This window comes from Coregonus clupeaformis, chromosome 14 (assembly GCF_020615455.1).
Source record: "Coregonus clupeaformis isolate EN_2021a chromosome 14, ASM2061545v1, whole genome shotgun sequence".
Lineage (NCBI taxonomy): Eukaryota > Metazoa > Chordata > Actinopteri > Salmoniformes > Salmonidae > Coregonus > Coregonus clupeaformis.
In genome coordinates this window covers 22,925,037-22,952,668 of record NC_059205.1, presented here as the reverse complement: position 1 = coordinate 22,952,668, position 27,632 = coordinate 22,925,037, and the positions used below count along the sequence as shown (strand labels likewise).

At 44.2% G+C, this 27,632-nt stretch overlaps 1 protein-coding gene across 2 annotated transcripts in view; it reads right to left on the bottom strand.

Moving 5' to 3' along the window:
* Positions 1-27,632, bottom strand: part of LOC121581244 (sodium- and chloride-dependent GABA transporter 2) — a 33,170-nt gene that overhangs the window by 3,577 nt on the left and 1,961 nt on the right. Inside the window, exons 2-14 of one of the 2 annotated variants that reach the window (XM_041896737.2) lie at positions 23,199-23,399; positions 19,654-19,788; positions 17,656-17,796; positions 17,375-17,462; positions 16,921-17,053; positions 15,018-15,152; positions 13,536-13,639; positions 13,279-13,403; positions 13,027-13,139; positions 12,684-12,821; positions 8,195-8,297; positions 6,355-6,455; positions 5,984-6,154 (exon numbers count right to left, since the gene is read on the bottom strand). In XM_041896737.2, the coding sequence (XP_041752671.1) occupies positions 5,984-6,154; positions 6,355-6,455; positions 8,195-8,297; positions 12,684-12,821; positions 13,027-13,139; positions 13,279-13,403; positions 13,536-13,639; positions 15,018-15,152; positions 16,921-17,053; positions 17,375-17,462; positions 17,656-17,796; positions 19,654-19,788; positions 23,199-23,399 (1,688 nt within the window). Of the gene's footprint in view, positions 1-5,983; positions 6,155-6,354; positions 6,456-8,194; positions 8,298-12,683; positions 12,822-13,026; positions 13,140-13,278; positions 13,404-13,535; positions 13,640-15,017; positions 15,153-16,920; positions 17,054-17,374; positions 17,463-17,655; positions 17,797-19,653; positions 19,789-22,095; positions 22,241-23,198; positions 23,400-27,632 lie in introns of those variants that run through there. The other variant, XM_041896738.2, reaches the window with a different exon arrangement.

The window sequence follows — 27,632 nt, the reverse complement described above, 5'->3', positions numbered from 1 at the left end:
TCATTGACGAGGCACTGGGATGGAGGAGGTTGGCCAGTGACGGCTCGACCACCAGTGGCTTGTCAAGGGCCAGCTCCTCCATGTCCTTGACATTCACGTTGACAAAAAGTCAGATTAGACTTTGCCAGACAAAGGTTTATCCCAATTACATTTGGCTTCCGCCACGCAAACTGAGATAGCTGGGAGAAGTTGTTTGCCTTAGACGGTGCGAGAGGAGAGTTACCCCCACGGGTTCGGGCCACTCAATACGGAGTCTGGTCGCTGCCCATTTGCAGACGTCAATTAATGAATATCATCCGCCATTGATGCCCCGCTAAGGGCGGAAGAGGGCCGAGCGGCTTGCTTCTCCTCATCCTCTTCAGCTGCCTGGAGGAGGTCGGTCATACCCTCGCAATCATCAGGGTAGCCATCAATGACGTCGGCCCATGAGGGCTGGGTCTGCGAGGCAGTCTCCTCGCTTGAGTTAAGAGCGGGAGACGAACCACGTTGGGCTGCTTTGCGCATTCTCCGGCTGAGTGTGTTAACCGCATAACTCCACAATAGATACATGACCGGGGGTTGTCGGACGCAGCTTCCGCGTGTTCGACACCCAGGCAGACGACACACAGGGAGTGTATGTTCTTGCCCAAAATGGTCCCCCTCCATATGCACGGGTGTGCTGGTTCTGGGGCCTTGCTTGGTACCCCCTGGGGAGAACAAAGTGCTAGCCCACTTGGGCTAGTAGCCTAGCTAGTTAGCACAAAGTTAGCCAAAGGAAGCTAGCACTATGTTGGTCTTGCGACAAACAAAAGCATGGTTCTCGACCAATAAGCAATGTCTAATCAATGCCGGTGGTGGGTTGAATTAAATGAGAGAGCGAACTAGTAATTCTACCCTTCGATGTAGAAAAGCTAGTCAGTAGTATAGCTAGCCTTGCGGCGAGCTAGCCAGATTAGCTAGGCCTTGCGGCGAGCTAGCCAGGTTAGCTAAGCCTTGCAACTAAGCTAGCTAAGTCTCCGCAGCTAGCCTTGACGCTAGCTAAAACTGGAGACGAAGGAAGAAAATCAGTGAAGCAAATTCTTACCCGAAATCGGAAAACGTTCCTGTTGGTAGTCACCCAACTCAAAAGACGAGAGCTGTTAACCATGCGCTCTGCGATGTAATCTTAACGGCACACCTGTGATCAGTTAAACAGGAAAACAGATCAAGTCGGGCGAGTGGCTCTTTAGTATGAGTTGAGGGGCTCCCTAATTCGCCACTCGACCTGTTAGTCTTCGAGCTACTTAGGAGATTCTGCTGAATCCTACAGTGAGATGTCGAAACAAATAATTGAAAGAAAACTAATATTAATAATGTGTATTATATTGGTGTCTAATTTAAAAACAGCACAATTTAGGCACATACAGTAACGCATCCAACCAAACATTCATAGAAACCAATGATTTCAGATTCAGTTAACAGAAAAAGAGGGCTTTTGGTCTACAATGCTTCTCTAATGTTACTATATTCTGTCACACATCATTCCCCTCCATTGCTCTAAAAACCTACACTAATTATATACAGTGGGGAAAAAAGTATTTAGTCAGCCACCAATTGTGCAAGTTCTCCCACTTAAAAAGATGAGAGAGGCCTGTAATTTTCATCATAGGTACACGTCAACTATGACAGACAAAATGAGAAGAAAAAAATCCAGAAAATCACATTGTAGGATTTTTAATGAATTTATTTGCAAATTATGGTGGAAAATAACTATTTGGTCAATAACAAAAGTTTCTCAATACTTTGTTATATACCCTTTGTTGGCAATGACACAGGTCAAACGTTTTCTGTAAGTCTTCACAAGGTTTTCACACACTGTTGCTGGTATTTTGGCCCATTTCTCCATGCAGATCTCCTCTAGAGCAGTGATGTTTTGGGGCTGTCGCTGGGCAACACAGACTTTCAACTCCCTCCAAAGATTTTCTATGGGGTTGAGATCTGGAGACTGGCTAGGCCACTCCAGGACCTTGAAATGCTTCTTACGAAGCCACTCCTTCGTTGCCCGGACGGTGTGTTTGGGATCATTGTCATGCTGAAAGACCCAGCCACGTTTCATCTTCAATGCCCTTGCTGATGGAAGGAGGTTTTCACTCAAAATCTCACGATACATGGCCCCATTCATTCTTTCCTTTACACGTATCAGTCGTCCTGGTCCCTTTGCAGAAAAACAGCCCCAAAGCACGATAACCACCCCCATGCTTCACAGTAGGTATGGTGTTCTTTGGATGCAACTCAGCATTCTTTGTCCTCCAAACACGACGAGTTGAGTTTTTACCAAAAAGTTCTATTTTGGTTTCATCTGACCATATGACATTCTCCCAATCCTCTTCTGGATCATCCAAATGCACTCTAGCAAACTTCAGACGGGCCTGGACATGTACTGGCTTAAGCAGGGGGACACGTCTGGCACTGCAGGATTTGAGTCCCTGGCGGCGTAGTGTGTTACTGATGGTAGGCTTTGTTACTTTGGTCCCAGCTCTCTGCAGGTCATTCACTAGGTCCCCCCGTGTGGTTCTGGGATTTTTGCTCACCATTCTTGTGATCATTTTGACCCCACAGGGTGAGATCTTGCGTGGAGCCCCAGATCGAGGGAGATTATCAGTGGTCTTGTATGTCTTCCATTTCCTAATAATTGCTCCCACAGTTAATTTCTTCAAACCAAGCTGCTTACCTATTGCAGATTCAGTCTTCCCAGCCTGGTGCAGGTCTACAATTTTTGTCCTCGGTTGCAACACTCACTACCGAGTTCCAAACTGCCTCTGGAAGCAACGTCAGCACAATAATTGTTCGACGGGAGCTTCATGAAATGGGTTTCTATGGCAGAGCAGCCGCACACAAGCATCGGCTGGAGTGGTGTAAAGCTCACCGCCATTGGACTCTGGAGCAGTGGAAACGCGTTCTCTGGAGTGATGAATCACGTTTCGCCATCTGGCAGTCCGACAGATTAATCTGGGTGTGGCGGATGACAGGAGAACGCTACCTGCCCCAATGCATAGTACCAACTGTAAAGTTTGGTGGAGGAGGAATAATGATCTGGTGCTGTTTTTCATGGTTCGGGCTAGGCCCCTTATTTCCAGTGAAGGGAAATCTTCACACTACAGCATACATTCTAGACGATTCTGTGCTTCCAACTTTGTGGCAACAGTTTGGGGAAGGCCCTTTCCTGTTTCAGCATGACAATCCATCAAATGTATTTATAAAAACCTTTTTACATCAACAGATATACAGAAAGTGCTATACAATGCGAGGTTCATACAGAAATGGTTTGTCGAGATTGGTGAGGAAGAACTTGACTGGCCTGCACTGAGCCCTGACCTCAACCCCATCGAACACCTTTGGGATGAATTGGAAAGCCAACTGCAAGCCAGGCCTAATCGCCCAACATCAGTGCGCGACCTCACTAAATACACCACCGCTGTCTTCAACCAGGAGCTCAGCGATCACTGCCTCATTCCCTGCGTCTGTAATGGGTCCGCGGTCAAACGACCACCCCTCATCACTGTCAAACGCTCCCTAAAACACTTCAGCGAGCAGGCCTTTCTAATTGACCTGGCCCGGGTATCCTGGATGGATATTGACCTCATTCCGTCAGTAGAGGATGCCTGGATGTTCTTCAAAAGTGCTTTCCTCTCCATCTTAAATAAGCATGCCCCATTCAAAAAATTCAGAACTAAGAACAGATATAGCCCCTTGTTCACCCCAGACTTGACTGCCCTTGACCAGGACAAAAACATCCTGTGTCCTACTGCATTAGCATCGAACAGCCCCCACGATATGCAACTTTTCAGGGAAGTAAGGAACCAATATACACAACCAGTTAGACTAGCTTTTTCAAACAGAAATTTGCATCCTGTAGCACTAACTCCAAAAAGTTTTGGGACACTGTAAAGTCCATGGAGAATAAGAGCATCTCCTCCCAGCTACCCACTGCACTGAGGCTAGGAAACACTGTCACCATCGATAAATCTACGATAATTGAGAATTTCAATAAGCATTCTGCAACCGCTGGCCATGCTTTGCACCTGGCTACCCCTACCCTGGCCACCAGCTCTGCACCCTCGGCTGCAACTTGCCCATGCCCCCCCCGCTTCTCCTTCACCCAAATTCAGATAGCTGATTCCTGAAAGAGCTTCAAAATCTGGACCCCTACAAATCAGCTGGGCTAGACAATCTGGACTCTTTCTTTCTAAAATTAGCCGCTGAAATTGTCGCAACCCCTATTACTAGCCTGTTCAACCTCTCTTTCATATCGTCTGAGATCCCCAGAGATTGGAAAGCTGCCGCGGTCATCCCCCTCTTCAAAGGGGGTGACACTCTAGATCCAAACTGTTACAGACCTATATCCATCCTGCCCTGCCTATCGAAAGTATTTGAAAGCCAAATTAACAAACAGATCACCGACCACTTCGAATCCCACCGTACCTTCTCCGCTATGCAATCTGGTTTTCGAGCTGGTCATGGGTGCACCTCAGCCACGCTCAAGGTCCTAAACGATATAATAACCGCGATTGATAAAAGATTCTTATTGGCAGACTAAATAGCCTTGGTTTCTCAACTGACTGCCTCGCCTGGTTCACCAACTACTTTTCAGATAGAGTTCAATGTGTCAAATCGGAAGGCCTGTTGTCTGGACCTCTGGCAGTCTCTATGGGGGTGCCACAGGTTTCAATTCTCGGGCCGACTCTATTCTCTGTGTATATCAATGATGTCGCTCTTGCTGCTGGTGACTCTCAGATCCACCTCTACGCAGACGACACCATTTTGTATACATCTGGCCCTTCATTGGACACTGTGTTAACAAACCTCCAAACAAGCTTCAATGCCATACAACACTCCTTCTGTGGCCTCCAACTGCTGTCATTTACAAAATAGCTTCCAACACTCAACTCAGCAAATTGGATGTAGTCTATCACAGTGCCATCCGTTTTGTCACCAAAGCCCCATTTACTACCCACCATTGTGACCGGTGCGCTCTCGTTGGCTGGCCCTCACTACATATTCGTCGCCAAACCCACTGGCTCCAGGTCATCTATAAATCCCTTCTAGGCAAATTCCCGCCTTATCTTAGCTCATTGGTCACCATAGCAACACCCACCCGTAGTATGCGCTCCAGCAGGTATCTCTCACTGGTCATCCCCAAAGCCAACACCTCCTTTGGCTGCCATTCCTTCCAGTTCTCTGCTGCAAATGACTGGAACGAACTACAAAAATCTCTGAAGCTGGAGACACTTATCTCCCTCATTAACTTTAAAGCATCAGTTGCCAGAGCAGTTTACCGATCACTGTACCTGTACACAGTCCATCTGTATTAGCCCACCCAACTACCTCATCCCCATTTGTTATTTACATTGTTATTTATTTTGCTCATTTGCACCCCAGTATCTCTATTTGCACATCATTTTCTGCACATCTATCACTCCAGTGTTAATACTAAATTGTAATTATTTTGCTCTATGGCCTATTTATTACCTTACCTCCATAACTTACTACATTTGCACACACTGTATATAGATTTTCCATTTTCTATTGTGTTATTGTCTGTACGTTAGTGTTTATTCCATATGTAACTATGTGTTGTTGTTGTTTTTATCGCACTGCTTTATCTTGGCCAGGTCGCAGTTGTAAATGAAAACTTGTTCTCAACTGGCTTACCTGGTTAAATAAAGGTGAAATAAAAAATAAAAATAAAAATAATGCTCGTGGTTGAATGGAAGCAAGTCCCCGCAGCAGTGTTCCAACATCTAGTGGAAAGCCTTCCCAGAAGAGTGGAGGCTGTTATAGCAGCAAAGGGGGGACCAACTCCATATAAATGCCCATGATTCTGGAATGAGATGTTCGACGAGCAGGTGTCCACATACTTTTTTTATTAAAAAAATTTACACACCTTTTCTCCCCAATTTCGTGATATCCAATTGGTAGTTGTGTCAAGAGGAAATGTTCAGTAAGCAAAGGAACCTAAATTCACCTCTCTGAGCGTTCCTTCTGTGGTGGCGAGTTTGTAGATAATCCAGAGAGGGATGCAGACCATGGAGGCAAGAGCCAGGAGCCAGCCTATCACATAGCCCCACCAGGGGTACACATACTCATTGTTGTACTTCAGAGGGGTGTACTTGATGAGGGAGAATGCAAAGGTGGCCTAGAGAAAACAACAAGTATTTGATTTAGCAGTGGGCCTTGACTGGGGCCGTCAATGTTTACAACTCTAACTGGAGTTTTTCCAGATCATGGGATCTGTCTAGGTCCCAGAGTTTTTCCTGGTCAGGAAAAAATTATTTCCCTAACGAATGGCATTTTATACTGTATACGAGAGTTTAAATGGGTTTGTAGGTCACTCACAATGCATGTGGCTGGGGTGACATACAGCCAGCAGTATTTAATGTAAGGTCCTGGACGGTAGCCAATCATGTCTTCGATGTTATCATAGAAGCGGTCGACACCTGGAACAACATACAACAGAGAGACAGGCTAACCATGCTGGGTTTGGTCATAAAACGAGCTGTGGACATAAATGCCAACAATTGGGACTATGAAGCAGTCTCTGAACAGTACTATCAAAAGGTGAGGAATATACAGTGCATTCGGAAAGCATTCAGACCACCACTTGCACATTGTTACGTTACAGCCTTATTATAAAACGGATTTCAGTTTTTTTTCTCTCTCATCAATCTACACACAGTACCATATAATGACACAGTAATTCACATTTTTTCCAAATGTATAAAAAACAAAACATGAATATGACATTTACATAAGTATTCAGACTCTTTACTGAGTACTTTGTTGAAGCACCTTTGCAGCAATTACAGCCTCTGGTCTTCTTGAGTATGATGCTACAAGCTTGGCATACCTGTATTTGTGGAGTTTCTCCCATTCTTCTCTGCAGATCCTCTCAAGCTCTGTCAGGTTGGATGGGGAGCGTCGCTGCACAGCTATTTTCAGGTCATTCCAGTGATGTTAGATTGGATTCATGTCCGGGCTCTAGCTGGGCCACTCAAGGACATTCTGAGACTTGTCCTGAAGCCACTCCTGCGTTGTCTTGGCTGTGTGCTTAGGGTTGTTTTCCTGTTGGAAAGTGAACCTACGCCCCAGTCTGAGGTTGTGAGCAGGTTTTCATCAAGGATCTCTACGTACTTTGCTCCGTTCATCTTTGCTTAGATCCTGACTTGTCTTCCAGTCCCTGCCGCTGAAAAACATCCCCACAGCATGATGCTGCCACCACCATGCATCACCGTAGGGATGGTGCCAGTTTTCCTCCAGACATGACGCTTGGCATTCAGGCCAAAGAGTTCAATCTTGGTTTCATCAGACTGGAGAATCTGAGAGTCCTTTAGGTGCCTTTTGGCAAACTCCAAGCGGGCTGTCATGTGCCTTTTACTGAGGAGTGGCTTCCGTCTGGCCACTCTCCCATTAAGGCCTGATTGGTGGAGTGTTGCAGAGATGGGATAACCTTTCAGAAGGACAACCATCTCCACAGAGGAACCCTGGAGCTCTGTCAGAGTGACCATCGGGTTCTTGGTCACCTCTCTAACCAAGGCCCTTCTCCCCAGATTGCTCAGTTTGGCCGGGCGGCCAGCTCCATTAAGAGTCTTGGTTCCAAACTTCTTCCATTTAAGAATGATGGAGGCCACTGTGTTTTTGGGGACCTTCAATGCTGCAGATATTTTTTGCTACCCTTCCCCAGATCTGTGCCTCGACACAATCCTGTCTCTGAGCTCTACGGACAATTCCTTGACCTCATGGCTTGGTTTTTGCTCTTACATGCACTGTCAACTGTGGGACAGTATATAGACAGGTGTGTGCCTTTCCAAATCATGCCCAATCAATTGAATTTACCACAGGTGGACTCCAATAAAGTTGTAGAAACATGGGATTATCAATGGAAACAGGATGCACCTGAGCTCAATTTCTAGTCTCATAGCAAAGGGTCTGAATACTTATGTAAACAAGGTATTTATTAATTACATTTTTTATAAATTTGCAAACATTTCAAAAAAAACTTTTTGTGGAAAAAGTGAAGTGGTCTGAATACTTTCCGAATACACTGTACTGTACTCTGGCATAAACACCAGATTAAACCAGTGACAGTTCTGTCTTTGGGGGATTGATATAGTGTAAAGATCTTTTGAACGGTTCCATTAGATGTTTTTTGTTTTTTTTAAATTGGATTCTAACTTACCATAGACCCATGCGATGGAGACCGTCTCAAAGATGGCCATGAAGAGAAGACACATGCCACTAGCAGCATAGTAGTCCATCAGCTGGAACACATACACCCCACCCTGAAGAGACATGAAAACAACTCAAAAGCCTGCAATGACAACCCACCGGGCATACATACACTATATATACAAAATTATGTGGACACCCTTTCATTATTGGATTCGGTTATCTCAGCCACACCCATTGCTGATAGGTGTATAAAATCAAACACACAGCCATGCAAACTCCATAGACAAACATTGGCAGTAGAATGGCCTTACTGAAGAGCTCAGTGACTTTCAACATGGCACAACAAGTAAGCATCCCAGAAGAAAAGTGCTCAAAATAGCCCACGTTAACATATTAAGAAACAGGGTTCATGAAATCAATAATTTGCTAGTAACAGATTACATTCATATTCTGACAATCTCTGAAACTCACTTAGATAATACCTTTGATGATACAGTGGTAGCAATACAAGGTTATAACATTTACAGAAAATACAGAAATGCCAATGGTGGAAGTGTTGCTGTTTATATTCAGAACCACATTCCTGTGAATATTAGAGAAGATCTCATGTTAAATATTGTTGAAGTAATATGACTACAGGTTCATCTGCCTCACCTAAAGCCTATTCTGGTGGGAAGCTGCTATAGACCACCAAGTGCTAACAGTCAGTATCTGGATAACGTGTGAAATGCTTGATAATGTATGTGATATCAATAGAGAGGTATACTTTCTGGGTGATTTAAATATTGACTGGCTTTCATCAGGCTACCCACTCAAGAGAAAGCTTCAAACTGTAACCAGTGCCTGCAACCTGGTTCAGGGTAGTTACAAACAGTACAGGATTTAAATCATCAACATGTATTGATCATATCTTTACTAATGCTGTAGAGATTTGTTTGAAAGCAGTCTCCAAATCCATTGGATGTAGTGATCATAATTTAGTAGCTATATCTAGGTAAACCAAAGTTCCAAAGGCTGGGCCTAATATTGTGTATTCCTATGTTGTTGATGTAAATAATATATGTTGGTCCGTGGTGTGTAATGAGGAGCAAACAGACACTGCACTTGACACATTTATGAAATTGCCTATTCCAGTTACTAATAAACTACCCCAGTTACCCATTAAGAAAATGACTAAAAACTGTTAAATCCCTGTGGATTGATGAGGAATTGAAACATCTTATGGTTAAGAGGGAATGGCAAATAAGTCTGGCTGCACAATCGATTGGCAAACGTATTGCAAATTGAGAACTCATGTGACTAAACTGAATAAAAAGAAGAAGAAACAACACTGTGAAACAAGGATAAATGACAAAGAATGATTGTAAAAAGCTTTGGAGCACCTTCAATGACATTGGGAAAAAAGGCAAACTCAGCTCCATTATTCATTAAAACCAACTGATATTACCAACTACTTTAATACTTTTTTGATTGGCAAGATTAGCAAACTTAGGGATGACATGCCAGCAACAATTGCTGACACTACACATCCAAGTCTATCTGACCAAATTATGAAAGACAAGCATTGTAATTTTGAATTCCGTAAAGTGAGTGTGGAAGAGGTGAACAAATTATTGTTGTCTATTAACAATGACAAGCCACCGGGGTCTGACAACTTTGATGGAAAATTGCTGAGGATAATAGCGGACGATATTGCCAATAGTAAAGCCCCCTTTACTGGCTCAAATAGCCGACCAATCAGCCTGTTACCAACCCTTAGTAAACTATTGGAAAAATTGTGTTTGACCAGATACAATGCTATTTTACTGTAAACAAATTGACAACAAACTTTCAGCATGCTTATAGAGAAGGACATTCAACAAGCACAGCACTTATACAAATGACTGATGATTGGCTGAGAGAAATTGATGATAAAAAGATTGTGGGGGCTGTTTTGTTAGACTTCAGTGCGGCTTTTGACATTATCGATCATAGTCTGCTGCTGAAAAAACATGTGTTATGGCGTTACACCCCCTGCTATAATGGGGATAAAGAGTTACTTGTCTAACAGAACACAGAGGGTGTTCTATAATGGAAGCCTCTCAAACATAATCCAAGTAGAATCAGGAATTCCCCAGGGCAGCTGTCTAGGCCCCTTGCTTTTTTCCATCTTTACTAACAACATGCCACTGGCTTTGAGTAAAGCCAGTGTGTCTATGTATGCGGATGACTCAACACTATACACATCAGCTACTACAGCAACTGAAATAACTGCAACACTTAAAGAGTTGCAGTTAGTTTCGGAATGGGTGGAAAGGAATAAGTTAGTCTTGAATATTTCCAAAACTAAAAGCATTGTATTTGGGTCAAATCATTCACTATACCCTAAACCTCAACTACATCTCGTAATGAATAATGTGGAAATTGAGCAAGTTGAGGTGACTAAACTGCTTGGAGTAACCCTGGATTGCAGACTGTCATGGTCAAAGCATATTGATACAACAGTAACTAAGATGGGGAGAAGTATGTCCATAATTAAGCGCTGCTCTGCCTTCTTAACAACACTATCAACAAGGCAGGTCCTACAGGCCCTAGTTTTGTCGCACCTAGACTACAGGTGCCACAAAGAGGGACTTGGGAAAATTGCAGTTGGCTCAAAACAGGGCAGCACGCCTGGCCCTTAAAAAGTACACGGAGAGCTAACATTAATGACATGCATGTCAGTCTCTCCTGGCTCAGAGTGGAAGAGAGATTGACTTCATCACTCCTTGTTTTTGTAAGAGGTGTCGACAAGCTGAATGTACCGAGCTGTCTGTTTGGAATACTGGCACACAGCTCGGACACCAATGCATACCCCACAAGACATGCCATCAGAGGTCTCTTCACAGTCCCCAAGTCCAGAACAGACTATGGGAGGCGCACAGTACTATATAGAGCCATGACTACATGGAATTCTATTCCACATCAGGTAACTGATGCAAGCAGTAGAATCAGATTTTTTTTTAAACAGGTAAAAATTGACCTTATGGAACAGCGGGGACTGTGAAGCAACACAAACATAGACACATGCATACAAACACACGATAACATACGCGCTATACACACACACACGTCCACATGAATTCTGTGTTATAGATATGTGGTAGTAGAGTAGATGCCTGAGGGCATACGCTTAATATGTTGTGAAATCTGTTATGAATGTATTGTGATGTTTTTAAAATGTATAACTGCCTTAAATTTTGCTGCCTTGGCAGAACAGCCGCACACAAGCCTAAGATCACCAAGCGCAATGCCAAGTGTCGGCTGGAGGGGTATAAAGCTCGCCGCCATTGGACTCTGGAGCAGTGGAAACAAGTTATCTGGAGTGGTGAATCACGCTTCACCATCTGGCAGTCCGACAGACGAATCTGGCTTTGGCCGATGCCAGGAGAACGCTACCTGCCCCAATGCATGGTGTCAACTGTCAAGTTTGGTGGAGGAGGTATAAAGGTCTGGGGCTGTTTTTCATGGTTCGGCCCCTTAGTTCAAGTGAAGGGAAATCTTAACGCTATAACATACAATGACATCCTAGACGATTCTGTGCTTCCAACTTTGTGGCAACAGTTTGAGGAAGGCCCTTTCCTGTTTCAGCATGACAATGCCCCCATGCACAAAGCGAGGTCCATACAGAAACGGTTTGTCGAGATCGGTGTGGAAGAACTTGTCTGGCCTGCACAGAGCCCTGACCTCAACCCCATTGAACACATTTGGGATGTTTTCCCCCCAATTTCGTGATATCCAATTGGTAGTTACGATCTTGTCTCATCGCTGCAACTCCCCAACGGGCTCAGGAGAGGCGAAGGTAGAGTCATGCGTCCTCCGAAACATGACCCGCCAAGCTGCGCTGCTTCTTAACACCTGCTCGCTTAACCCGGAAGCCAGCCGCACCATTCTGTCGGAGGAAACACCGCTCAACTGACGATCGAAGTCAGCTTGCAGGCGCCTGGCCTACCACAAGGAGTCGCTAGAGCGCAATTAGCCAAGGAAAGCCCCCCGGGCCAAACCCTCCCCTAACCCGGACGACGCTGGGCCAATTGTGCGCCGCCCTATGGGACTCCCGGTCACGGCCGGCTGTGACACAGCCTGGGATCGAACCCCCAGGCAGTAGTGACGCCGTTGCGCCACTCGGGAGGCCACTGGTGTCCACATACTTCTGGTCATGTAGTGTATAACAATGTGTTATGCTGTCCTGAACCACAGTCACGAGGTTGTTAACCACTCTGAAGTAGTTTCTGTCCACAAAATGAAAATGTCCTAGCTAATAAAACAAATCAAAATATATATATTTTTTTTGTTTACTTCGAATGTGATCTCGACCAGCCACCTGGTAAGTTTGACTTTATGTCTGCCTGCATATTACAACTAAAGAACACAATGAAATAGCCCTTGAGGGTTTATCCCCAACCCAGTCCCCAGGCAGGTGTGTCCCCCTAACTAACCCATGAGGGTTAATTCCAAATTCCAGATGTGATGCCTACCTCCATCAGCATGACCAGGCCCATGAGGAAGGAGATGAAGGCCACTAAAGCCAGAAAGAGCTCCCTGCGGTTCTTACGACGGAACACCTCGGGGTACATGTCCACCATGGCCGTTGTCAAGCTCTCTACACACACAAACTGGAGAGAAAGGGAGACATGTTTGGTAACATAAATAGTGAACATCTCTGATATCATGTTAGGCTAGGTATGTTTGATTACATAGTGATGCTCTCGGATCTCCTCTCAGTTCTCATTGTACAGAAATTGTCCATTATATCCTTATCCGGGTCCATTTGCTTGACAGTATGTTCATAAACATTGTAAATTACTTAAGAGGCCTTACTTGACTGTCCAACCCTAGCAGGATGATCATGATAAAGAAGAAAACGGCCCATAGCGAAGAAAACGGCATCATGGCCACAGCACGAGGGTACGCAATGAAGGCCAGACCAGGACCTAATGAAAAGAGAACAGGCTATCATATATATTAGCGAAATAACATTATACTTGCATTTGAACAAATTATTGAAGTTATCTTAATTAACACACACACACACACACACACACACACACACACACACACACACACACTCACCAGACTCTGCTACTTCTGAGATGGGGACATCCTGTTCATAAGCCATGAAACCAAGGATGGAGAAGATGGCAAAGCCTGCCACAAAGCTTGTCCCACTGTTCAGGAAGCACAGGGCCAGGCAGTCTCTGCAATACAAGACACCAAAACCATGAAGATTTAAGGGGTGTTTGTTTCCCTTTTATAAGGGAATAATAAAAACAGAAGCCCCAATTACCATAGTGTGTTTGATAAGTGTGTTTAATGCATCTTTAGCGTACTTGTAGCAGTTGTTGTTGTACTTGTTGTAACTCCCCAATGCTATGAGGGAGCCTAGACAGATGGCATAGGAGAAGAAGATCTGAGTGCCTGCATCCATCCATACCTGTTATACAGAGAGAGGTGAGGGTACACACAAACAGAGGACAGTCAAGCAACTACTGTAGAAGAAAATGGACTAATAAATGCAAAGGTGTGTCATCTAGGGATGCTATTGGATCATGCCTAAGCTCATGAATAAATACAAACCTCCTTTTATAAAGTAATGGAGAGTGACCTGTTTTTGTTTTGGCAGGTTTCCTGACTGTGGGCCACCATGTATTTATATATTTTTTTACATCTGTCCCAAATGCTTGAAAACGTACAACATGCATGTGGATAAATAAAACACACCTCTAGTCATGTGTGTTTTGAGAATGTGAGAGTTAAAGAGCAGCCTCATGTGGAGTACCACAGCACATGCTTGTTTTACCTTCCTCTCTGTCCCTAATGAGTTCACCTAATCATTAAGGACCAGTGACACTGCAGAGGTGAATTGTCAACCAGTCAGTTAAACGTCTTGTGGTCTAAACATTGATTAACGATCCCCACCTCTCAATCACCTACCAGACACGGAAGATCTGAGGTGAGATTGGGGGCAGCAAAAGGCCCTGGGATGATGATGCATTCAAAATATCTGCCCCGCTAGGGTGTGGATGGGTGGGTTTCGAGAAAGGGCAGGCGAAAGCTGTGGTGTCAATGCCATCAATCCCACTGGCTCAAACCCCCTGCAGACAAACACAATAGGTTTTGGTACTGAGTTTGCCAAACTCTAAATCTATGGCATCAGCCATGCTACGGCCCACCAGTGAGTTCCAATTCCGAATTTCCCAGCCCACCATGTGGAGAATAGCACTTTGATGCTGAACCTGAAAAGACCAGGCTTTGGTCCAGACCAGGCTAAGCCAGTTGAGGGCTGAGCCCTGAGACTGAGGGGGAGTCTAGCAGCCGGAGGGTCCTGGAGGTCAGTGTTTACCTTCACTGCAGTGTCCTGCCCCTCCGTGCAACCCCACCACTCACAGCCTGCTACAGACTCTTTCATGGAACACAGATGGACTGAGCAGAAAATAGCATTCCAGCTAGCAGGAAACCCTGGGATATCTACACCCACACCTGGAGGACCTTCACCCAAGGACCTTCTTCCAAACTTCAAATTCCCCAGTGTGGGAAGACTTTGGGTAATATTGAGATAACTATTACAGACAATTTCTTTGAAATCATGCCAGTCCCGAACATACCTCATTATGTTCTGATAGTCACGTCACCGTAAAATACTGAAAGTAGACTGTTTGTTTGCTATTCTGAGTATAAAATGTAATTTCAGTCAGTCATACCATTGCTTCCACAACAATAAGCTACCTGATGCGAGTGTGTGGTTCAGTCAACAGGGTTTCTATTATGTAACAGCAGGGGCCAGGGGTTATTATTGTTGTTGTGGTACCTACCTGAGGGTCTGCTAGTCTTGACAGGTCAGGGTATAGGTAGAACTTGATCCCTAGGTCCGCTCCAGGTAAAGTGACTCCTCGAATCAGCAGAACTATCAGCATCAGGTAGGGGAAGGTAGCTGTGAAATACACCACCTGTAGATTGGATGGAATCATATTGAAAAGTTCAGTGATCCAACAGATCAGGGTCATGTTCATTAAGGGAAAACACTTTTTTTATTTTATTCATTGGAAGAAAGAAATGAGTGTTTCTCAGTCCAGGTAGTCCCTTCCTGTTTCACTCTGCTTCTTCTGTGTAGCTCTTTACCCTCGTACCCGTATACGGGTTCAAAACAGAAGATTTGGACACTGATAAGCGCCTAAATTGTAACGCAGTGGCTGTACAGTAACATGCTATACATGACATCAGAGCTCAAGGTCTCCGCTTTACAGCCCAGTATTGGTTTTGACTGAAAGTGGTTCTAAACCACGCGGTTCTAAACCATCCCTCCTACTAGTTGGCAACTTTTGCAACTTTTTTGTTGTCTGAGAGAGGGAAACGCTGTAAATTAAGAGGACTCTACATATTTCGAAAGATGAGATGTTAAGGATTACAACAAATACCGCTTTGACGTCATACAAGCAAGCCAATCACTATTAGTCCAAATGTGCACTTCACATTTCCATATCATAAAACACATGTAATATACAGTGTCAACGTTTATGATCACTATGTACAGTTACAAGATGATATGGCGTCATACCCTGGGTTGTTCTGAACAGAATTAGCCTGTTTGTCGTATGGTGAAGAAATGTGAAGGGGAACACCCATTTGAATGCACTCGTCACTCTATGCACACGAAAATTACAATCTGCTTCTTTGAATTGCCTTGTAAGATGAACATGACCCTGATCTGTAACTTAGCTAGCCATGTTGGCAATAGAAAACGCTTTCAAATGATGCCCACCTGACCAGATTGCGATTTATAATGGACCATTTTTGGAATTCGTAAACAACAGTAATTGTGTAAAAGGCGGGGATGCAGGGCTGTGTTCATTTTACATTACATTTTAGTCATTGAGCAGACACTCTTATCCAGAGCGACTTACAGTAAGTAGTGAGTGCAAACATTTTCATATTTGTTCGTACTGGTCCACCGTGGGAATAGAACCCACAACCCTGGTGCCACAGGAGACTGCTGAGGGGAGGACAGCTCATAACGGCCAGAACGGAGCAAATGGAATGGCATTAAACACATGGAAACCATGTGTTTGATATCATTCCACTGATTCCACTCCAGCCATTACCACAAGCCCATCCTCCCCAATGAAGGTGTCGCCAACCTCAAGTGCCATGTTCCAAAGAATCTTCTTGATCTAGTTCCTCAACGGCACAGCAAGGTGAGCTCAAAAAAGCACCTTATAGTGGAAAACTCTTCTTTGAGTGTTAAAAGCGTATTGAAATTACATAGGAACTGTGCACACTTTGGAGAGTTGTGTGGCCACATGGAGACACCAGTTAGACCTATCACTCAAAACCTTGTATTTTTTTTGTTGCATCTACCCCAAATGTTACTGAATGTATCCAGAGTATTTTCATATTTCTTTATCAACATATGTGGCGAAAAGTACAGTAAATGCACATAAAATCAACAGTGTAATGTTTGAATTCAGTCTTGTGTCAGATTAACTGTTTTGTCATCACCTTTAGTCTAATAATTTTCCCATAATCTCCAAACTTTTCCCTTTTGATTGCTACCATGGTTATGCATATACTTTCCATATTTATTCTGTAAGAAACATTTCAATTTAGCCCTATCCATATAGGCCAATTCCCATGAGTATAAGGGGTTAATGCCTAATGAACATGACCCTGGTGAAGTAAATAAATAAAGACAGGAAGAATTGAAAGAAACAAGCCCACCTTCCCAGTGGATTTGACCCCTTTCCAGATGCAGAAGTAACACATGACCCAGGCGATGGCCAGACAGAGGGCCAGGTCCCAGTTCAGAGAGCCCATGTGGTCGATGCCGGACGACAGCCTCAAGGCTCTTCTCCTGAATAAACACATAACACAGGGGGTCAGAACAAAATCACAATGGATGAAGTGCAGTAACAATTTTAGTTTAGATATTCAGATTTTTAGGACCCTCAGCTACTCCAAATAAGGTTAAAATATCATAAATGCTTAAAGCCTTCAGGGTCCGGTTTCCCGGACACAGATTAAGCCAAGTCCTGGACAAAAACCTTATTTCAATGGAGATGTGTTGAATAACAAATAGAGGTGCTTTTAATATTTTATTTTTGGGGGGGTAGATCAGCTTTAATATTGCAGATAGATTGTAACTTCCATCAATGTTATTGCTTTGAATACTTACTCCCAGAATTCAATGACGGGGGAAGTGGAGTTTTCGGGCAAGGTGTAGTTGACAGAATAGTTCCTCCTCTGAAACTCCACGCAATTTTCTTAGGTAAAAAAAAAAAAGTACATTTTGCATCATTACCACCATAATCACTGACAAGTGTTAAAGCAGTAATATGGAGTGCCAACATACATTTTATTGGAATTCAATCATTTTATATTTGTAATATCGCTCCACACAGCAAAGCCACTTGACTTGAAACATAGTTGACCTTTCCATTATTATGGTTGTCTCACCTGTATTCCAGGTGTTGTTGCAGGAGGACCAAGGGAGTTCCCAGGAGAAGGAGAAAGACAGGTAGAAGATTCCCCAAGCCAGGACCACGATGTAGTAGGAGTTCAGCAGAGCCACGATGACCTGGGTACCATAGCCAAGACCTGGAGACAGACAGGATGGGGACAGACAGGATGGGGACAGACAGTAAGGAATGGATCGAAAGTAAATAAAAAGTCCCACTGTAGTAAGTGTCACTAAAACAGGTACAAATATGTTAGTAACTATGTAATTACATTGTAATTACAATATAAGTACATATTGGAAAAAAGTATTTGATGCTGACTTTGTACGTTTGCCCACTGACAAAGACATGATCAGTCTATAATTTTAAATGGTAGGTTTATTTGAACAGTGAGAGACAAAATAACAACAAAAAAATCCAGAAAAACGCATGTCAAAAATGTTATAAATTGATTTGCATTTTAATGAGGGAAATAAGTATTTGACCCCTCTACAAAACATGACTTAGTACTTGGTGGCAAAACCCTTGTTGGCAATCACAGAGGTCAGATGTTTCTTGTAGTTGGCCACCAGGTTTGCACACATCTCAGGAGGGATTTTGTCCCACTCCTCTTTGCAGATCTTTTCCAAGTTAAGGTTTCGAGCCTGACGTTTGGCAACTCGAACCTTCAGCTCCCTCCACAGATTTTCTATGGGATTAAGGTCTGGAGACTGGCTAGGCCACTAAAGGACCTTAATGTGCTTCTTCTTGAGCCACTCCTTTGTTGTCTTGGCCGTGTCTTTTGGTTCATTGTCATGCTGGAATACCCATCCACGACCCATTTTCAATGCCCTGGCTGAGGGAAGGAGGTTCTCACCCAAGATTTGACGGTACATGGCCCCGTCCATCGTCCCTTTGATGCGGTGAAGTTGTCCTGTCCCCTTAGAAGAAAAACACCCCCAAAGCATAATGTTTCCACCTCCATGTCTGACGGTGTGGATGGTGTTCTTGGGGTCATAGGCAGCATTCCTCCTCCTCCAAACACGGCGAGTTGAGTTGATGCCAAAGAGCTCCATTTTGGTCTCATCTGACCACAACACTTTCACCCAGTTCTCCTCTGAATCATTCAGATGTTCATTGGCAAACTTCAGACGGGCATGTATATGTGCTTTCTTGAGCAAGGGGACCTTGCGAGCGCTGCAGGATTTCAGTCCTTCACGGCGTAGTGTGTTACCAATTGTTTTCTTGGTGACTATGGTCCCAGCTGCCTTGAGATCATTGACAATATCATCCCGTGTAGATCTGGGCTGATTCCTCACCGTTCTCATGATCATTGCAACTCCACGAGGTGAGATCTTGCATGGAGCCCCAGGCCGAGGGAGATTGACAGTTATTTTGTGTTTCTTCCATTTGCGAATAATCGCACCAACTGTTGTCACCTTCTCACCAAGCTGGTCTTGTAGCCCATTCCAACCTTGTGTAGGTCTACAATATTGTCCCTGACATCCTTGGAGAGCTCTTTGGTCTTGGCCATGGTGGAGAGTTTGGAATCTGATTGATTGCTTCTGTGGACAGGTGTCTTTTATACAGGTAACAAGCTGAGATTAGGAGCACTCCCTTTAAGAGTGTGCTCCTAATCTCAGCTCGTTACCTGTATAAAAAGACACCTGAGAGCCAGAAATCTTTCTGATTGAGAGGGTGTCAAATACTTATTTCCCTCATTAAAATGCAAATCAAAAACATTTTTGACATGCGTTTTTCTGGATTTTTTTGGTGTTATTCTGTCTCTCACTGATCAAATAAACCTACCATTAAAATTATAGACTGATCATTTCTTTGTCAGTGGGCAAACATACAAAATCAGCAGGGGATCAAATACTTTCTCCCCTCACTGTAGAACAGTGATACATGAAAAAGTGTAAAAAGCTTGGACGCAAACCCTTATTGTATGGCATAACTTTATTTACAGTACAATGCCTAAAAGGAAGATATACCCCCATAAGAAAGAGCAGGTTACCCTCAAACAGTGGACTGATCTTCCTCCAGCAGGTGATGCCTCCCTCGCTGGTGTACTGGCCCAGAGCAGTCTCCAGGAAGAACACAGGTATGCCACAGGTGAACAGGAAGATCAGGTAGGGGATGAGAAATGCACCTGGGGGACAGGAACGGGAGAGAGTCATACAAAGAATATACAATGAGTGTACAAAAAACATAAGGAACACCTGCTCTTTCCATGACAGATTGACCAGGTAGATCCAGGTAAAAGCTAAGATCCCTTATTGATGTCCATTTAAAATCAGTGTAGATGAATGGGAGGAGATTTAAGAAGGATTTTTAATCCTCGAGACAATTGAGACATGGATTGTGTGTGTGTGCGCCATTCAGAGGGTGAATGAGCAAGACAAAAGATTCAAGTGCCTTTGAACTTTATTTTTTATTTATTTTATTTCACCTTTCTTTAACCAGGTAAGCCAGTTGAGAACAAGTTCTCATTTACAATTGCGACCTAGCCAAGATAAAGCAAAGCAGTGCGATAAAAACAACAACACAGAGTTACATTTGGGGTAAACAAAACCTAGTCAAAAATACAAAAGAAAATCTATATACAGTGTGTGCGCAAATGTAGCAAGTTATGGAGGTAAGGCAATAAATAGGCCATAGTGCAAAATAATTACAATTTAGTATTAACACTGGAGTGATAGATGTGCAGAAAATGATGTGCAAATAGAGATACTGGGGTGCAAATTAGCAAAATAAATAACAATGTAATTAACAATATGGGGATGAGGTAGTTGGGTGGGCTAATACAGATGGACTGTGTACAGGTACAGTGATCGGTAAGCTGCTCTGACAACTGATGCTTAAAGTTAGTGAGGGAGATAATAGTCTCCAGCTTCAGAGATTTTTGCAGTTCGTTCCAGTCATTGGCAGCAGAGAACTGGAAGGAATGGCAGCCAAAGGAGGTGTTGGCTTTGGGGATGACCAGTGAAATATACCTGCTGAAGCGCATACTACGGGTGGGTGTTGCTATGGTGACCAATGAGCTAAGATAAGGCGGGGATTTGCCTAGCAGTGAGTTTTACGAGGGCATGTTTGGCAGCATGAGTGAAGGAGGCTTTGTTGCGAAATAGGAAGCCGATTCTAGATTTAACTTTGGATTGGAGATGCTTAATGTGAGTCTGGAAGGAGAGTTTACAGTCTACCTAGGTATTTGTGGTTGTCCACATACTCTAGGTCAGACCCGCCGAGAGTAGTGATTCTAGTCGGGTGGGCGGGTGCCAGCAGCGTTCGATTGAAAAGCATGCATTTAGTTTTACTAGTGTTTAAGAGCAGTTGGAGGCTACGGAAGGAGTGTTGTATGGCATTGAAGCTCGTTTGGAGGTTTGTTAACACAGTGTCCAATGAAGGGCCAGATGTATACAAAATGGTGTCGTCTGCATAGAGGTGGATCTGAGTCACCAGCAGCAAGAGTGACATCATTGATATACACAGAGAATAGAGTCGGCCCGAAAATTGAACCCTGTGGCACCCCCATAGACTGCCAGAGGTCCAGACAACAGGCCCTCCGATTTGACACACTGAACTCTGAGAAGTAGTTGGTGAACCAGGCGAGGCAGTCAGTTGAGAAACCAAGGCTATTTAGTCTGCCAATAAGAATGCGGTGGTTGACAGAGTCGAAAGCCTTGGCTAGGTCGATGAAGACGGCTGCACAGTACTGTCTATTATCGATCGCGGTTATAATATCGTTTAGGACCTTGAGCGTGGCTGAGGTGCACCCATGACCAGCTCGGAAACCGGATTGCATAGCGGAGAAGGTACGGTGGGATTCGAAATGGTCGGTGATCTGTTTGTTAACTTGGCTTTCAAATAATTTCGAAAGGCAGGGCAGGATGGATATAGGTCTGTAACAGTTTGGATCTAGAGTGTCACCCCCTTTGAAGAGGGGGATGACCGCGGCAGCTTTCCAATCTCTGGGGATCTCAGACTTTACGAAAGAGAGGTTGAACAGGCTAGTAATAGGGGTTGCGACAATTTCCGCAGCTAATTTTATAATGGTCCAGATTGTCTAGCCCAGATGATTTGTATGGGTCCAGATCTTGCAGCTCTTTCAGAACATCAGCTGTCTGAATTTGTGTGAAGGAGAAGCGTGGGGGGCATGGGCAAGTTGCAGCGGAGGGTGCAGAGCTGGTGGCCGGAGTAGAACGGGGTATGGTAGTAGGTGCCAGGCGCACCGGTTTGAGTATGTCAAGAACTGCAACGCTGCTGGATTTTTTACGCTCAACAGTTTCCTGTATGTATCAAGAATGGTCCACCACCCAAAGGACATCCAGCCATGAAAGAGGACAAAGGAGGCTGACACGAATTGTGCAGAGTAACAGACAGGCTACAGTTAGTCAACTGACAGTCAAGTACAACATTGGTGCCCAAAGACCATAAAAGAATGCACAACTCGTCGTACCTTGAGAGGAATGGAGTATGGCAGCTGACGACATTACAGAGTTCCACTTCTTTCAGCAAAAAACAAGAACCTGTGGTTCCAGTAGGCAAAAAAACAAAAACACTGGATACTGGAGAATTGTAAAAACATTGCCGGGTCTGATTAATCCCTGTTCCTGCCGTTTCACACTGATGGGAGGACTATATGGAGAAAACCACATGAGTACATGCATCCATCATGCCGCGTGTCAACATTGCAGGCTGGTGGTGATGGTGTTGGGTTCATTTTCACGGCACACATTGGGCCCCTTGATAAAAGTGCTGCAACGTTTAAATGCCACAGGATATATGAACATCATTGCCAATCAGGTGCATCCCTTCATGGCAGCAGTGTATCCATCTGCAAACTGATTTTTTCAGCAAGATAATGCCCCATGCCACAAGGCTAGGATTGCCAAGGAATGAATTACCTCTTGTAGAGACTATAATAAGGTGTTTCATCCATACGGTTTCAACGATTCAAATTTCAGTCTGTGATTAATCTCAATCAATGTCAACATATTGTATTTCCACGCAGTCTGTCGACTTTTGGTGTCAGCCGATCTGAAGATGTTTAGAGTGCTTGGATGGATGGATTTCCGGAGCATGGCAAACGCCGCAGGGGCAACTGCTTGACCACAGGCTATTTAGGACAGAGGGGAAACAACAGCTGTGACATTCTCTGACCCCTAACCTCTGATCCCATACACCCCGCAGAGAAATGTCTGATGTAGCACCTACATAAGCATTTCCCTAAACCCATGGCCTGATCTAAATAGGCCTGAGTCCCAATTAGAACCAACACTGCTTTTATAGCTAGGCCTCAGTGTATTCAAATAAATGTGATTAAACTCAAATTGAAATAGCCATTTGCAATCGGTCAGTGGAGATGCACGGTTGAGGCTCTTTGCTCCACTAGGAGCTAAAATGAATAAGTCAAGAAAATCATTTGCAAACTATTATTTTCAATTAAGAACAAATCCTTATTTAACATGACGACCTATCAAACACATCAATACATGCTTGCCTTTGTGACTCAAAATTAAATGTCTGTGACCTCCTCTGGGCTCATCCTTTAGAACTCACCTCCTCCATTCTTGTAGCAGAGGTAAGGAAAGCGCCACATGTTCCCCAGGCCGATGATGGATCCCATCACAGACAGGATGAACTCCAGTTTGTTGCTCCATTGGCCCCTCTCCTGCATCTTCTCCTCTGACTGGGGCTGAGGGACAGGGACCAGGTCCTTCAGCCTGCTGCTGTTCTTGCCATTTGAGAGGCCTGCTTTAACTATTTCAAGCAATAAAAACACAGAATAAGTTAGGCTGTTTTCAAGACAAGTAGCTACATGTAGTGATGCATATACGTTATGCAAATACACATATTTATTTTTAAATGTAAAGTAACATGTAAGTAGCCTGGGTACCCGTCTGTTCCGAGTTATTAATTTTAATCACTGGACTTTGATCACCGGATATTCGGCCAGTCAGCACTGCGCGTTATCGACCCAGAACATATCAGTTTTTCCGCCGGAATCACTGGACCTTTAACTCCGGATTCTTCGCTACCAGCTGGCTACAACAAAACGGACGTAGCACACGCTAGCCGTGGCCTCTTACTCACTAGCACTTCACCACCGGACCTTATGATAACCCAGCTATACAGCTGATATCTGCTGGACTGTTCCTTTTTACGGTACTACATCCTGTTTATGTTTAGCCTCAGCCCAAACATGGTTAGTTTATTGTTGTTTCGGTTATTTCTAATTGTACTATATCACTGTAGACCCCCAGCCTAGCTAAACCTGCCTTAGTTAGCTCCTTTGTCCCTCCACCCATACACTCAGAGACCGAATCAATTGATGCCTCTAGAGATACTATCTCTTTCAGTGTTACCCAACGCTTAGGTTTACCTCCACTTTACTCATATCCTTCCATATCCTTGTCTGTACATAATGCCCTGAATCTTTTCTATAACACCCGGAAATCTGCCCCCTTTATTCTATGTACCCAACGCACTAGAAGACCAGTTCTTAAAGCCTTTAGCCGTATCCTTATTCTAGTCCTCCTCTGTTCCTCTGGTGATGTAGAGGCTAACCCAGGCCCTGTAGCCCCCAGTATCACTCCTACTCCCCAGGAGCTATCATTTGTTGACTTCTGTAATCGCAAAAGTCTTGGTTTCTTGCACATAAATATCAGAAGTCTACTTCCTAAGTTTGAGTTATTCACTGCGTTAGCACACTCTGCCAACCCTGATGTTCTAGCAGTGTCTGAATCCTGGCTCAGGAAGGCCACCAAAAATTCTGAAATTTCCATCCCCAACTATAACATTTTCCGTCTAGATAGAACTGCCAAAGGGGGTGGAGTTGCAATCTACTGTAGAGATAGCCTGCAGAGCTCTATCATACTATCCAGGTCTGTACCCAAACAGTTTGAGCTTCTACTTCTAAAAATCCACCTTTCCAGAAATAAGTCTCTCACTGTTGCCGCTTGCTACAGACCCCCCTCAGCCCCCAGCTGTGCCCTGGACACCATATGTGAATTGATCGCCCCCATTTATCCTCTGAGTTTGTACTGCTTGGTGACCTAAATTGGGATATGCTTAATACCCCAGCCATCCTACAATCCAAGCTAGATGCCCTCAACCTCACGCAAATTATCAACGAACCTACCAGGTACAACCCTAAATCCTTAAACATGGGTACCCTCATAGATATCATCCTGACTAACATACCCTCTAAATACACCTCAGCTGTCTTCAACCAGGATCTCAGCGATCACTGCCTTATTGCCTGCGTCCGTAACGGGTCCGCGGTCAAACGACCACCCCTCATCACTGTCAAACGCTCCCTAAAACACTTTAGCGAGGAGGCCTTCCTAATTGACCTGGCCCAGGTATCCTGGATGGATATAGATCTCATTCCGTCAGTAGAGGATGCCTGGTTGTTCCTTAAAAGTAATTTCCTCTCAATCTTAAATAAACATGCCCCATTCAAAAAAATACAGAACTAAGAACCGATATAGCCCCTGGTTCTCCTCAGACTTGACTGCCCTTGACCAGCACAAAAACATCCTGTGGCGTACAGCATTAGCATCAAATAGCCCCCGCGATATGCAACTTTTCAGGGAAGTTAGGAACCAATATACACAAGCAGTCAGGAAAGCAAAGGCTAACTTTTTTCAAACAGAAATTTGCATCCTGTAGCACTAACTCCAAAAAGTTTTGGGACACTGTAAAGTCCATGGAGAATAAGAGCACTTCCTCCCAGCTGCCCACTGCACTGAGGCTAGGAAACACTATCACCACCGATAAATCTACAATAATCGAGAATTTCAACAAGCATTTTGCTACAGCTGGCCATGCTTTCCATCTGGCTACCACTAACCCGGCCACCAACTCTGCACCCTCTGCTGCAACTTGCCCATGCCCCCCGCTTCTCCTTCACACAAATTCAGACAGCTGATGTTTTGAAAGCGCTGCAAAATCTGGACCCCTACAAATCAGCTGGGCTAGACAATCTGGACCCTTTCTTCCTAAAACTAGCCGCCGAAATTGTCGCAACCCCTATTACTAGTCTGTTCAACCTCTCTTTCATAACGTCTGAGATCCCCAGAGATTGGAAAGCTGCCGCGGTCATCCCCCTCTTCAAAGGGGGTGACACTCTAGATCCAAACTGTTACAGACCTATATCCATCCTGCCCTGCCTTTCGAAAGTATTCGAAAGCCAAGTTAATAAACAGATCATCGACCATTTCGAATACCACCGTACCTTCTCCGCTATGCAATCCGGTTTCGAGCTGGTCACGGGTGCACTTCAGCCACGCTCAAGGTCCTAAACGATATTATAACCGCGATTGATAATAGACAGTACTGTGCAGCCGTCTTCATCGACCTGGCCAAGGCTTTCGACTCTGTCAACCACCGCATTCTTATTGGCAGACTAAATAGCCTTGGTTTCTCAAATGACTGCCTCGCCTGGTTCACCAACTACTTCTCAGATAGAGTTCAGTGTGTCAAATCGGAGGGCCTGTTGTCTGGACCTATGGCAGTCTCTATGGGGGTGCCACAGGGTTCAATTCTTGGGCCGACACTTTTCTCCGTGTATATCAATGATGTCGCTCTTGCTGCTGGTGACTCTCAGATCCACCTCTACGCAGACGACACCATTTTGTATACATCTGGCCCTTCATTGGACACTGTGTTAACAAACCTCCAAACGAGCTTCAATGCCATACAACAATCCTTCAGTAGCCTTCAACTGCTCTTAAACACTAGTAAAACTAAATGCATGCTTTTCAATCGAACGCTGCTAGCACCCGCCCACCCGACTAGAATCACCACTCTCGACGGGTCTGACCTAGAGTATGTGGACAACTACAAATATCTAGGTGTCTGGTTAGACTGTAAACTCAACTTCCAGACTCACATAAAGAATCTCCAATCCAAAGTTAAATCTAGAATCGGCTTCCTATTTCGCAACAAAGCCTCCTTCACTCATGCTGCCAAACATGCCCTCGTAAAACTGACTATCCTACCGATCCTTGACTTCGGCGATGTCATTTATAAAATAGCCTCCAACACTCTACTCAGCAAATTGGATGTAGTCTATCACAGTGCCATCCGTTTTGTCTCCAAAGCCCCATACACTACCCACCACTGTGACCTGTACGCTCTTGTTGGCTGGTCCTCACTACATGTTCGTCGTCAAACCCACTGGCTCCAGGCCATCTATAAATCACTGCTAGGCAAATCCCCGCCTTATCTTAGCTCATTGGTCACCATAGCAGCACCCACCCGTAGTCTGCGCTCCAGCAGGTATATCTCACTGGTCATTCCCAAAGCCAACACCTCCTTTGGCCGCCATTCCTTCCAGTTCTCTGCTGCCAATGACTGGAACGAATTGCAAAAATCTCTGAAGCTGGAGACTCTTATCTCCCTCAATAACTTTAAGCATCAGTTGTCAGAGCACCTTACCGATCACTGCACCTGTACACAGCCCATCTGAAATTAGCCCACCCAACTACCTCATCCCTATATTGTTATTTAATTTGCTCTTTTGCACCCCAGTATCTCTATTTGCACATAATCTCTTGCACATCTAGCATTCCAGTGTTAATACTATTGTAATTATTCTGCACTATAGCCTATTTATTGCCTTACCTCCATAACTTGCTACATTTGCACACACTGTATATATATTTTCTGTTGTATTTCTGACTTTATGTTTTTTTTTTTTACCCCATATGTAACTCTGTGTTGTTTTTGTTGCACTACTTTGCTTTGTCTTGGCCAGGTCGCAGTTGTAAATGAGAACCTGTTCTCAACTGGCTTACCTGGTTAAATAAAGGTGAAATAAAAAAATTTAAAAAAAATTAAAAATAAAAAAAATATTATTCCACTCCATGTCATGCCATGTTTGCTGAGGAGTGGAAAGTTAGCAAAACGGGTTCTAGATTTCAGGATAACATGTAAGGACATGTCAAGTACATTGATCCCGCGCCATATTATCTTTTGTCTAATGAC